The sequence below is a fragment of the Apus apus genome, chromosome 5, assembly GCF_020740795.1.
Source record: "Apus apus isolate bApuApu2 chromosome 5, bApuApu2.pri.cur, whole genome shotgun sequence".
NCBI classification, from domain to species: Eukaryota; Metazoa; Chordata; class Aves; order Apodiformes; family Apodidae; genus Apus; species Apus apus.
This window is the reverse complement of record NC_067286.1, coordinates 16,042,170-16,055,506: the sequence shown is the minus strand read 5'-3', so window position 1 is coordinate 16,055,506 and position 13,337 is coordinate 16,042,170. Positions and strand designations below refer to the sequence as shown.

At 42.6% G+C, this 13,337-nt stretch overlaps 1 protein-coding gene across 1 annotated transcript in view; it reads left to right on the top strand.

Moving 5' to 3' along the window:
• Positions 1–4,800: 4,800 nt before the first annotated feature.
• KCNQ1 (potassium voltage-gated channel subfamily Q member 1) overlaps positions 4,801–13,337 on the top strand; it is a 360,287-nt gene continuing 351,750 nt past the window's right edge. Inside the window, exon 1 of the mRNA XM_051620422.1 lies at positions 4,801–5,198. Within this exon, the coding sequence (XP_051476382.1) occupies positions 4,801–5,198 (398 nt within the window). The remainder of the gene's footprint in view (positions 5,199–13,337) is intronic.

Below are 13,337 nucleotides of genomic sequence, written 5' to 3'. Positions count from 1 at the left end.
ACTAACGTGAGGATTCTCCCCAACTGCACAGCTACATGACCACAAAACACGTGGAGATGGACAAAGTTATTACTGAACATTATTGGATTTTTATCTTAATGGTTGGGCTTCCGGAGCATACTGCAGTTTCAAATGATTTACACTCTCTGTATCTGGAGTCTCTACTGGTATGCTACTGAAGTTGTAGCAATGCCTGTCATCATGGAAAATCTGCTGGATTTATACATAAGAAGCATGAATGCATTCAACAGCCTGTAACAAAGATTCTGCTTGAATTTAAAACCTAAAGTTCAGCTGGCATAAAAGCATACCAGATGTATATTAACAAATTGTGATCAATCAGAAAGAATGATAAATAAGATTACTAAAGTGTTCAATGAAAAATGTGTACAGGTATTCAGAAAGTTATTAATTTCAACTTGACAAATGAATGAGAACTTACATTTGTCTCCACATCTCCCCACAGAAATGGCTTAGCCATAGTTGTCCCAGAATTTAAAAAAAGAAGAAAACTTTTACCTCTTTCCACTTTTCTTGCCTCTGCTTTGAATTTTAAGACTGAAGTTCATGTGTTCAATGTGTTATTGTTTTGTTTTCAAGCTTTTCTTTGTGTTTGAGGCCTAGGTACTTTGTTCTTTTTTCAGATTTCAATAGGAGTATCTCTAAAGTAATGACACACATCTACGCACAGAAAGTTTTAATTAATAGAGAATATTACAACAGTTATTGTCATTCAGTTATTGCTATATGAAAGCATATTAACAGTCTAGGACTTTATTCTTAGTTCAGTACTGCGTTGCATTTACCTTCATCACTGACTGTTTCTAAAATGATCTACTGACTGATTAAAGGGTGGGCTTTCCAGGAAATGGAATGCAACAACATATTTGCTCTAATTGAAGAAAAACAATTCAAAAATTAAGACAAAACAACTTTTTTCTCTCCTTGAAATAGGTCACCATGTCCCCTACTATAGCTGGGGAGAAATTGAAAGTGGCATGATAACTCTATGATTTAAAAAACCAACCAAACAAAAGCAATCCCCCAAAGTAATCTAACAGCAAAACAAGATTATTTCCATGCCAGTGGAGAACTGGCACAACCTGTAATTGCAATATAAGTGTTAAAGGCTTTCAGAAAACAGAGAACACTCAGATACTTACGGTTTGCATGAGTCTTAGCTTCCACAGGGAAGTAATCACATAAAAGATCAAGGTGTCTCCTTATGACTGGCTGCAACAATTCTGGCTAGTAAACTTTCAGCAATATGACCTTACACAATACTTTGGCGGGCACAAAGTGAAAAGATGTATGTAATGTACACGTGGAACAGGCATATCTGACAATGCATGCATAATATCAGTCATAACTTGGTACAGGATAGCAGAAACACAGCCCCAAGCTGGCACAAACACTTCAGATCTACTATAGCCCAGTGGTAGGATTTTCAGAAAAGCTTTACTGGAACTGCTCTGATTAAATTAAAATAATTGGAAGCTTTAGCATCAGTTTCATTGCTTTATTATCATCATACTTTAGTGACTTATCATATCTCATTTCTAGAATCAAAATCCTCTTAAAGACAAAAAGATTTAAAACAGTACTTGCAAACTGTGAAATAAAGACATGGTTATTAATAATCTGCTGCAGTTCTATAAATACTAAAAGTAGACTAGCTTACTATAATTTTAAGAGACAAATCAGTTATAGTAGTTCCACCTTAATGTTTAAAACCTGTATGCTCCTTACCCAGCATATTTTCCTACTCTTTTCGCTATCAAAGCGAAACCTGGATCCATAAACATATTTTAACTCTCTTCTTCTTATTTTTAGCTCTTTCATGAATACATAGTGCTCTCTGGATTTTTTTCTCTTGTTCCATTTAAATAATTCTGGTTTTTTGTAAAGTGAACATGATTAATACTAAGACATGGCTATTGTGGAGGAGAAAAACAGCAATTCCATGTTAAAATATTCATCTTGAAAATGTTGCAAATTATAATACAGTTTGGTAACTTTAATACATATTAAGATAATTATCCCCTGGGTTCTCATCACTGAGTGGTCCTCTGTTTGACACTTGCCTTCACCTATGCCAGACAGATCTTTTAGAATTTAGTAACAAACTAGCTGGGAATCATCTGACAAAATGAATTTTATTATATAAAATAAATGTCATCGTCCATCAGTAACATATTAAAAAAAAACCCCAAAGTGGATTTTAATTAATTTCTTGACTCCAGGGAAAATATATTTAGAAATTACCTAAATACTCATTTAATATTTAAAATTCCTTTATTTGTGATGACTTTTTGAAAGATTTAGCCTAAAAACTGGTTCAATTTATTGGGCTGTGGAATGTGTTTGAGAGCTTCACTGCTTTGCAGTCAGAAAATTATTGAAACAAATGTTTGTTGCTTGGAATAGTTTTTTACTGAACATCAAGGATCAAATTTAGTTCTTAATTTTCTTCCCTGCTTAGTTATTTAAGTAGATAAACCTCTCTAACTTTTGTTTTGGAAGGAAATCGCAGATATCTTGGGGTTTCTATTAACTTCTTTTGTTAATGGATAAATAACAACATAATGCCATGATATTTTAAAAATATTTTGAAAACAGTTTTTTTTTTTAAGATGAATGGAATGTACATAAAACATACAGCCTCTTGCTTTGCTGAACTCTAAATTGTTTTGCAGGATAAGGCTCTCTATAACCTAGACAATATGTTGGTCTTTAAAATAAAGTGGAACACTTATATAAAGAAACACATTAGTTAACTTTAATATCAAGACTTTATCAGGCTAGTCCTCAAACAGTGAACCTTCAAGGGTAGCAATGACATTCTTTCTTTCATTAGTCTTTTTTCTTGCAGGCTTATTGAGAGAATGAACAATTTCTTAAAATACAGAAACCTGGCTCTGTTTTGACCAGAAAAGGTTTCCTTTGAAATGCTGTTTTTATTAAAATAGTTTGTTGTTCTTGCTGTCATAGAGGAGGGGAAAGCATGGTTAGAACGTTTTTGGTTTAGAAACAAGTTTTGCAAATTCCCTTTTTAACACTTCTGGTTTTGTACTCCTAAGAAGGAGCCAGATCCTTCACAGGTGTAAATTAATACTTTATGAGAGCCTAAAGCCTTGGTTGTTTACATTAGTGAAGGATCTTGTCCAGTTCTCCTACCAAATGTGCAGCCTGACATTCAAATGGAACTGCAATTAACAGGGTTGTTTTTGTTTAACTTTATTTAGCACCTTATCTTCCCACAACATTCTTGTCTGAGTACCAGTATCAACCATGAACTCAACATAGCTCTCACTAGTTCTGTTCTATTTTGGGCTACTTCTAGGAAAAAAAAAAAACAACACAAGAAAGAAAGGGCACTCTAGATCAAAGAGCACCCTCCTCTTTCACTCAGGGAATAGAAGCTGTTAACTAATTGGCACAACAAAATCTCTTATTACCATGACAAAACCATTCCCACCACAGTTAAGTAAGTCATAACATACTCAACTACACAGGAAAGTTATCCAAGTTCTCAAAATAGCCTGTTATCAATGGCCAAACACACCTTTCCACAAAGAGAAAATGTGGTTTTTTTGGTGTGTTGGTGACAGAACCTATTTGTAGAGGATGCAAGTCTGCAGAACTGCTTATTGCATTCTACAGTTTGCCTAATTACTCATCTATTTGCTCCCTTATGCTACACTAACACCGGGGGCTGCAAGGCCCGCTGGCTAGGCCTTTACTCTTGTTACTTGTATGAAAAAGTGCCTTCTGGAGGATCTGACAGAGCTCTGCTGCTTCCAGATGCTGAAACTCCGCAAAAAGGGACAGAGCAGCAGGCCCTGAGGGCTCTGGTGGTCCAGAATCTGAGGTAAGGAGTTGTACTCCGGGAGCTCAAGCCCGCAAGGGGCCACGGGCCTAGGAAACACCACCTGGAGCACTTTCCCCGCAGATGATGCGTGAGCTGAGTGGGGGGAAAGCCCGCTGGGCTTACGGGGACCTTCCTGGCTTCTCTCTGGCCCTGCCCTGTTGCCCCCTGCAGCGCGCGGGGCCTCGCAGAAGTGAGGAGCCACCTCCACGCAGCGTGTCGGTGACAAGGGAACAGGTGAAATACGTCCGGGGCAGCGAAGAGCAGAGTGGGCGACACGGTCTAGAATCCAGCCCCGGCTCCCTGCCCGGCCCGCGCCCTCGGGGGTTGATGGGCGGGGCCCCGCGGCAGGTGCAGCCCCGCGGCAGGTGCAGCCCCGCACGCAGCCCCGCAGGCAGGTGCAGCCCCGCACGCAGCCCCGCGGCAGGTGCAGCCCCGCAGGCAGGTGCAGCCCCGCACGCAGCCCCGCGGCAGGTGCAGCCCCGCATGCAGGTGCAGCCCCGCACGCAGCCCCGCGGCAGGTGCAGCCCCGCAGGCAGGTGCAGCCCCGCGGCAGGTGCAGCCCCGCACGCAGGTGCAGCCCCGCAGGCAGCCCCGCAGGCAGGTGCAGCCCCGCAGGCAGGTGCAGCCCCGCACGCAGGTGCAGCCCCGCACGCAGCGCCAGGCCCAGCCCGCCGGGCAGGAGGCCGGACCGACGCCCCGGCGGCCCCGCGGAGCTGGCGCAGGCCCCGCCGCGCCGCGCAGCGCCCCTTGGCGGGCGGTGCCGGGACTGCGGGCCAGGCCGGGCCCGCCCCCGCCGCGACTGCCCCTCACCTTTCTCGGCCGGGATCCGCCCCCGCGGGGGCCGGGCCGGGCCGGCGGCGGGAGAGGGCGCCCGGTGCCCGCCGCCCCGCAGTTCTCCTGGGCAGCGCGGTGCCGGTACCGCCGCAGCCATGTCCTCCAGCTCCCCCCCGAGCGAGCCGAAGAGCCGTAGCCTGGGCCGGCTCTCGCTGCCCAGGAAGGGCAGCGTGACGCTCAGCAAGAAGGCGTCGGCGCTGGAGCTGGCCGAAAGCGGCCCCAACGCGCACTACGCCCCGCTCTCCGCCGCGCAGGGCGGGCAGCCGCCGGTGGGCTGCAGCCCGGAGCCGCAGCGGGAGCGGCCGCTGCGCCTGAGGGGCGAGGTGGTGGTGCTGAATGCCGACTGCCCGCGGCCCCCCGTCAGCCTCGACCCCCGCGTCTCCATCTACAGCCTTCGCAAGCCCCTGCTGAGCCGCAGCAGCGTCCAGGGCAGGGTCTACAACTTCTTGGAGCGTCCCACGGGCTGGAAGTGCTTTGTGTATCACTTCACCGTGTGAGTACTCACCCCACGCCCCTCCGGGCCCAGCTGCCCCGCACAGGGCTACCGCTCCAGCAGCTTGTCCTGGCAGCCGCGGCGGCCCCGCTGCCCGCCGCACGGCGCGGCTGCCCGCGGCGGGGCAGCCGTGGCTGCGCGGGGCTCTGCCGCTGCCCTGCCCGCCCGCCCGAGCCGTGAGGTGGCCGCTGCCTCCCGGCCCGTCCCGTCCCGTCCCGCCCGGGGCAGCCCTCAGCCCCGGAGCTCTCCGGATTGCCCGGTGCTCGAAGCTTGAGCCTCTTCCAGACACAGCGTTCCCAGGTGGTGTTTTTTTCCACAGGTGTGAAGCGGGACAAAACAAAAACAGGCACCCCAGGGGAAAGTTTTACCTTATTTTAAACAGAAATGGGTGTATTTCAGTTCAGGAGCTGGCTCCAGGCGGTGTTCTTTAGAAAGTTACCCTGGGAGTGGACATTTCTTTTTAATTCTGAGCGTGGAAATGAAGTAGGTGACAGTGTTGTCCTTTCATTAGTAATTTTTAAAGCAGTGACTCCTGATTTTTCAGCTCACTGCACAATTTCTGACTGAATAGGTGTGTTCTCAGTGTTGCAGCCCTGTTGGAGGAGGAAAAGAGTCGATGCTCCTTTTCCTTGCCTTTATTGCCCCTTGCTCTAACTCCTTGTCCTATCAGGTGTGAATGCTACTGCAGTTATTTTTAGAGAGGAAGGAGAACGATGACGTTTGGAGGATGTTAAAGCCGCTAAGCTGCAGGCAAATTGAGAACTTCTCTGGGTAAAGTATTCATTATGGAGCACAGCATCCACTCTGAGCCACGTGTGGTACATTTGTGGTGCATAAGGATCTCAACCAGTGCCTCCGTGCTAAATGCTTTTTTATAGAGATGTTGTCAAAAGCTTGCATGACCCTTCAGCAATTTGCATATTTTAAAGGTAGGTAATAAGGTCAGGCAGAATCGTGATGTCTGTTTATTGAATGCATGTGCACACAGAAATATACAATATGTAGGTACCCATCCTTATTACAACAGCTAGAGGTAAAGACATTTTGTGGTCAAAGTCCTAAGACAGAAGACTTTGATAAAAATCAGGTTTTATGATCTAATTATTGAATTACGATTTTAAGTCAATCAGGTTTGTGGGATTTTATTCCACATTTGAGGATTCTGGAATTTTTAGGTAGTTGGGTAAGTGGTACCACCTTTATTTTAGTGGAGGGAAAACAGCTGTCATCTGAGTGGATTTAATTGGGAGATGACTGTGTGCAGCTGCTGAGATAATTGTGGGGTCCATTCTCCTTAGGTTTATGATAATGCTATTAGATGTCAAAACAGTTAATGACCAAAATTATGATCTAATAGTTGTGGTTGAACAACTTGGTAAAACACTTTTGGAAATATGAATTCCTTTTTTTTTTTCTTTCCCCTCTGAAAAGGAGTTTTAGGCAGTCATCTTTTAAGATTTCTGACCTTTTTCAGGTATGTCAAATTATGTATAGAAGGGACAGTAAATTGTTTGCAGTATCTTAACCAATCTTCTCTACACCCTAACAGTGGGCCTAGGAAAAAAACAACAACCTGTTAGGTCCCTTTATGTAACATCTACCTAAGATTCCCGTATGATTTAATTTTTTGTTTGTTTGTTTGTTTTCCAGGCATTAGCAGTCTGGATTAATTCTGTTTGTGCAAGAATTGAGATTTTGTAATTCTACTTTAGGAAAGGGGTTATAATACATACGGGAAGCCATTGCTTGTCTGTCCACCAATACACACCCATGTTGTAAGCTTTAGCCCCAGTGTTTCTCTGCCTTCCAGAAGAGCTCTTCTGATGACATGGTGAATGACAGTGGCATAAATATTCTCAAGCCTCTTAGTAAGCATTGTACAAATTCCTTCTCTTAGGATTTTTAAGAGACAGAAGAAGGTACTAACACCCTGTGTTTCTTGCAGGGCAATCTGCAAGTACCGTGTGTATTTTTAGGTAGCCTTGCTCTTTCCACCAGCAGAGGGAATTGAGTGTATGCTGTCCTCAGCCATCACAACTTCTCTGTATTTCTGTGATAGATAAGTCTGCTTTTTTTTGATCCTGATAAATAATGTTTTAGGTTACTGATCTTTGGTCCATACCTCTCCCAACTCTATTTCTTTCTGAGCTCCCAAAGCAACTTCCAGGAATGCTTTCTTTCTGCTGCTGTCTTGTAGTACAGCCCCTGCCAGTCAGATGCTTAGTATGGGTGGATTAATAGTTGCTATGAATTAGACGTTAGTTACTAAACTCAACTGGTAAGGCAGACAGTTTGACCCAGAGAAGTTGGTGTGTCTCAGCTTCTGCTCTGAGGGAGGCATGGCATCTGATTTTTGCATGTGGTTTGCTAGCTTTTTGCCAGCACTTGGTCACAAGTGATAAGCTGCAGAGCTATGAAGGACTCAGAGCTATAATACACTTTCCACCCCTGGCATGTGTGCACTTCTCTCACTTGGGAGGAAGTATCTTGGCTATTTTGTTTGGCTATTCAGCATATATACAGACATTTCTAGAGTGCTATGCTGGGTTTTACCTTGTGATGTGCAAGGACCCTGATCATTTCTTCTGCTGTAATGATCCTAGATAGACTGATGTAATTTGTCTGCCATCTTTTTGTGATTCCCTCTTGTAGTTACCTCCTGCTTTATTCTGGGGGCTTTCAGCTGCTTGGGTGGCCTTGGTCCATGTCTTAAAGGTTGAGAGGGAAAGGAGAGGGAACAGGAGTGGTATTAAATCAGGGCATAAAGACCAAAGCTCAATAGGAAGTCCTGGCTAAGATCTAGCCCAAAGATGGGAGCAACCAGCACTGAGGGCATCTTCATTTTGGATCTATTGCACTGTTCCACATTGTGCCAAGTGTGTGGCTGTGTTCTTAACTGCATGCTGAAATGATTAAATTTAGAAGCAACTCCCGGAATAGTGAATGTAACTTGTTCTGGACCTGTAACTCTGGCTGGTTGTTGAAACACTGTTTATCATGCGATAAGACCTACATCTACTGATTGCCTGTCACACCCTTTTCCTGCTCAGGAGTCTTAGCCGGTGGTATCTAGAATACTAATAGCTAAGAACTAATACTCAACTGATTTTTCTCAGTTTTATAATGTTTAGAAAAGGGAAGTCAAACACCAAGCTTTAATCCACAGAATCTGTGTTGGTATGTTTCTTTCATATTGTTTAGATTATTGTATGTTTTGGTGTGCCACTTGTATACCCTTTTATCTAAAGGATGGAATCTGGATATCTTGCACAGCCATATAGGGTTGCTGTACTTGATAAGGAAAATTACCTGTTTACTTCTGAATACTTACTTTCTTTCAAAAGGCATCTGAAATACCTGTTTTCCAAGTTGCAAAATGTCTATTTTTTTTCCTCTCTTGCTGATGTTTTTAATAGTCCAGGATAACTGGATATCACAGTCGCTGATTAAATCAGTTGAATTCTGCACAAGTCTCTTCTGAGGTTTGTCTTCATTTGCTCAGACAAAAGAGCAGAAACCTCTCAAGTGAGAAGAACAAGAACTGAATCATTGTACTGCATTTATACTAGATTTTTATAGGCTGTGGAAATAATCTCTATGGTGAGAAGGAATGGGGAATTGGCTGTAAATTTACCACTCAAAAAAGCTGCCTAAAAATATTAGTGGAGATGACAACCTTTTATTTCAGCTACCTGGCTTGGTTTGATGTTGTATTAAATTTCATTTAAATATATGATGTATATTGTATATGTACACTGAATTCTACTGGTGCAAGTAAATTGTATTCAGTAGCTGAAGACTTATATGTGTGCCTTCTGCAAACACAACTGGTGGGTGCTTGGAAACTTTTGCAAGCAAGAGTTTGTCCTGTGCTATGGCTGCATGTATGGTAATGTCCTGCTAGAACCATCAAACCACCTGTGGCTGTCAGTGGTGAGGAAAAGACTAAGTGCCACTGTTCTCAATGACCTTCAGAGCTAGGGCATCTTATCGCACTTATCATAGTAATGCACCTTGGGGTAGTGCCTTTGAGAGGTGAAATGTTCTGTGGCCTTATGGAATCAAGTTTTTAGGTTGTGATTGTGAAGAGAAGGACAATAGAAGCTTATATTCTGTCCTTGTAGTGGCCTGCTGGAATCCTGGGACTGTTCCAGTGTTGGAAATTACTGAAAGAGTAAGTGAAGTCTTCAGATATTTTAAAAAAATTATTTTAGATGTAAGTGTGTGAGAGAAGAGCTGCTCACCTTCTTTAAGTAGTTTAGAATAAAACATCTTAAAAAGTGTCTGAAGAAAGTTATGTTGTGAGCTTTCTGGTGATTTCTCTCATTCTCAGTATGGCAAACAATGACTTCTGGCAACAAGAGCTGCATGTTGACTCCCTACATTCTTTGAAATGTTGGCTGTTACCAGAGGGAGCAATTTGGAAACCGATGGACTATTGGTCTGTTCTGGTATGGCAGTTCTCCTTTGTTGCCATGCAAGATAATCAGCTTCTATCTTATCTTTGCGTTGGTGTACCTGGTTCAATTTACTTTGCCTTTGTATAGGTTTGGCTTAATCGGCAATGATTGTCATTGAGTTTGTTTGAATCCCAAGATGTTTACATAAGTTTGGACTGGCTGATGGTTGAGATTTGAGAGACAGGTCTCTAGAAGCAGGTAAACTCTTAAAGTGTGGCTGCGCGTGTACACATGCAAAGATAAGAAGCAAGGGTAGATAGAATATTCCAGTTGCATGTGTATTAGAACTTACAGTATTCAATTATTAAAGGCAATACAGTGTTTACATAATGTTGTTTACATACAATACTGTGAGGAAGAAGTGTAACTCCAACTAAAAAAAACATTTTTGTCATGTTTCTAAATGTAGTGCAAAGCTACTGGTTCTTACATGGTGTGTAAACTGTTGAGAAGACCCCTAGAATAATTAGCTTGCATGTACTCACACATGACTTTTTCTTCTAGACTAAGTAAACTGAGTGGCAAAAAAAGGAGGCAAAACATACAAAGTACTATGTTTTGGACATGCACATGAGATTTCTGTGGCTTAAACTTGGACTTACAGATTATTATTTCTATTTTTAAAAGGAGATTTAAATCCTCCAAAATAAGCATGGCTTTTCTAAGTGAAAAGTAAGAAAAATAATTAGATCACAGTCACGTTCTTTCTGCTGCAGGCAACTGCAAGAAGACCCAGGTTTAGCTTTTTTTGTCTTGTCAAGACTGAGGTAGTTTAGTGAGGCCAAGTTGGCACCCTCATTTTGGCATGTTTGAGAGAGAGATTTTGCTTGTTATGCTGAGGCTGATGTGAACAAATGTTTGTTTTTCTTTCTATATGCCTTTTATCTGTAAGCTCCTGTTACTGGCAACCAGCATTTAGTATTCATTTGTGTTACTGGAACCTGGTACTCTCATCCCTTCATGCTCAATGTGATTGTAGTGATATGAATCTGCCACTTTTCGTTAAATGTTTTTGAGAGCATGGAGTGTTACAGCTGTGCAGTGGCTTATGTAGATCTTTGAGGTCACACATTCTCAAAGATGACAATTAGGAAAAATGAAGTGGAAACAAGGTGAGCTTTTGTTTTTTTCTTTTCCCTTTCTGCAGTCTAGCATTTGGATTTGCAGCGGAGTGGACATCTTTACAACCTAGCTCTGTGTATCTAGCAATATGCCTGGTAATACTTTTATCTGAGAAGAAAAGGGACTGGAAAGCCAGCTTTACATATTCCCAGATTTGTTTGTCCCATCATTGTAGCTAATCGTACACATAAGGCAATGCGTTAATGTTTAGGAGTTGCTGTTGCAGGGTCAGCCCTGTTTGCTCATCAGCCAGATATTGACGTTTTGAGTCTTGGCAGATATTGGATACAGATGAGGTAGAGAAGTGACTTATAGGTTTATCTGCTCCCTACTTCCCTGCTGCATGCCAGAGTGCAGCCCCTTACCTACAATATTGCATGAAGGTGCTTCTTTGCGACTTGTGTGATTGAGACAATATTCAGGTTGGCCAATATACAGCTTTCCACTCTTGCATAGTGCCCTGTTTCTCAATTTGTAACCCGTCAGAAGTTTCGTTTTTGCTCAAGACTGCCATGCTGTCCTGTGACTGAAACCAGTCCAAGTCTGTGCCAGGAAGATCTCGGGAGTGACAGTGTAGTTGCAGGTCAGGAGGGGTCCCAGTTTTTATCTTCCAGTGGGACAGTAGAAGTTATCAGGATAAGAAATGCAGATACTAATAACTGCATAGTTGACTAAAAATGGAAAAAAATAATTATCCAAGTTTACTTAGTAATTGACTGTCATCAGAAAGAAATGCAGTATTGGAAGCCACATGCTCTCAATGTCAACCACTAATAGTTAATGCCTGGAAGTCACTTTGACTAAACCACCATCTTTGCATCACTTTTAGCATTTAATGATTGCTGCATGGAAGTCATCATGGAAGCGTATATTGATAGTTAAAGGCGAAGGAAGGTGAAAAGCTAGATATCTTTTAATAAAAATGCATTTTGAAGGCACACTATATCTCTATCAATCATTACATAAGTTTAATTTCTATTCTGAATTGCATACCATGATATGGCTGGCTACTTGATAAAAACTTGAGTATCATCTTGGCCTGTGGGCTGCAGTCACAGAAGCTGTGTGAGGGGAGGGAGTTCTGTGGGGACAAAAAAGACTTTGTAATTGTACTGATGTTTAGGGTTTTGAGTAACTGATGGAAGCAGAAGACTGTAAACTTCTGAGCACTAATGTTGAGTGGAGACGAGTTGTGTGTGGTGGAGAAACAACTCTGTGGAATATGCACAGAAGTTAAAAATTTATTAGATTTGGGCAGGCTTTTCTGGGGGTGGGCTCGTTCTCTTTTCCTATCATCCTTCCACTATAAAATTTCGAGCCCTTCTTTGGTGTTTACTTTCCTCCAGGAAAAGAATTATTCTACCTTGAAAAGTTGCACATGAATGATCTTAAGAAATCCAGTAAGTGCAGTATTCACATTTCTGTGTATCTGTCAAATGGTTGGTTGGGCAATTCTGGCACACTTCCTTGTCCTGGCTCTTCAAGTGTCAGGAAAAAAAACGTGCAAGTCTGTGTAGATGGGCCTCCCTCAAAACCTTCAGTGCAGCTGAATCAAGGCTAGAGTTGATATTCAATTGCAGTGAACTAATTAGGCTGGGCTCCAAATGCCTGAGTACTGGATGTATTACAAACAACAGTGCCCACATATGCTGTGGGGAACTATGCACAGGCACAGTGCTTTGCTGACTTTAAACTTGGCAGTACCTCATTAATTTTGTGTGTTAATAGATTGTTTCATGTGTATTAGTGATTGAACACAAAAGCTGTGAACACTTATTCTTTCAGTTTCAGATGGAAAATAGTGTCTTGTTGGGGGCAAGGTGTTTTCTGCCTACTGCCAGGAGGTCCAACAGTCCAAATGCATTGGAAAGTTGCCAGTTGCAAATAAGCCTGGTGGGTAGGCTAAGTTACAGAAGAAGGATGTGTAGATTAGTGAGCTTTTTGGTAAGGTACTGGCTCTTCTCATACAGTCATGCTTCATCTGGCATAATGGTCAGTGAGAACCATTATAATACTGGTAATGATAATGAGGGAGCACGTGTATTTGTAAGCTTCCACTATGGTAGTAGCTACAATATTTTACCTCCTGCCAGTAAGATATATATGTGTATATATGTATATTTAATGACAAAGGGAGTGTTCAATGCTTTAGTAATCAAATGTAACATTTTTTTTTTTAGTAGTGATTTTTTTTTAAATAGAAAATTCTAAAACTGCTGTAAATCTCAAGTAGTTTTCTTTGACCACGAGGTCATGCTCACGTGGAACACTGAGGAGGTGCTTGGTGTGAACTTTTCCCTTGTCTGGCATGATCAGTTTTTGAAAACACATGGATGTTCATCTTCCTCTTTTGCCCACTTCATGGGGAAAGTAACAGCTGTTTTGTGTGCTCAAGGAGCTGTAAGAAATTGAATAAAGTGCAAAGCAGGGCTTGGATAAGTGTGTAAGTACAGTGCAAGGGCTTAGTTCGGGTTTTTTAAAGTGCTGTCCCACATTTCTTAAGTGCTTCCTTCCTTAACGTCCAGACTTTACAACAGAAAACTTAGAACCTGGAAAA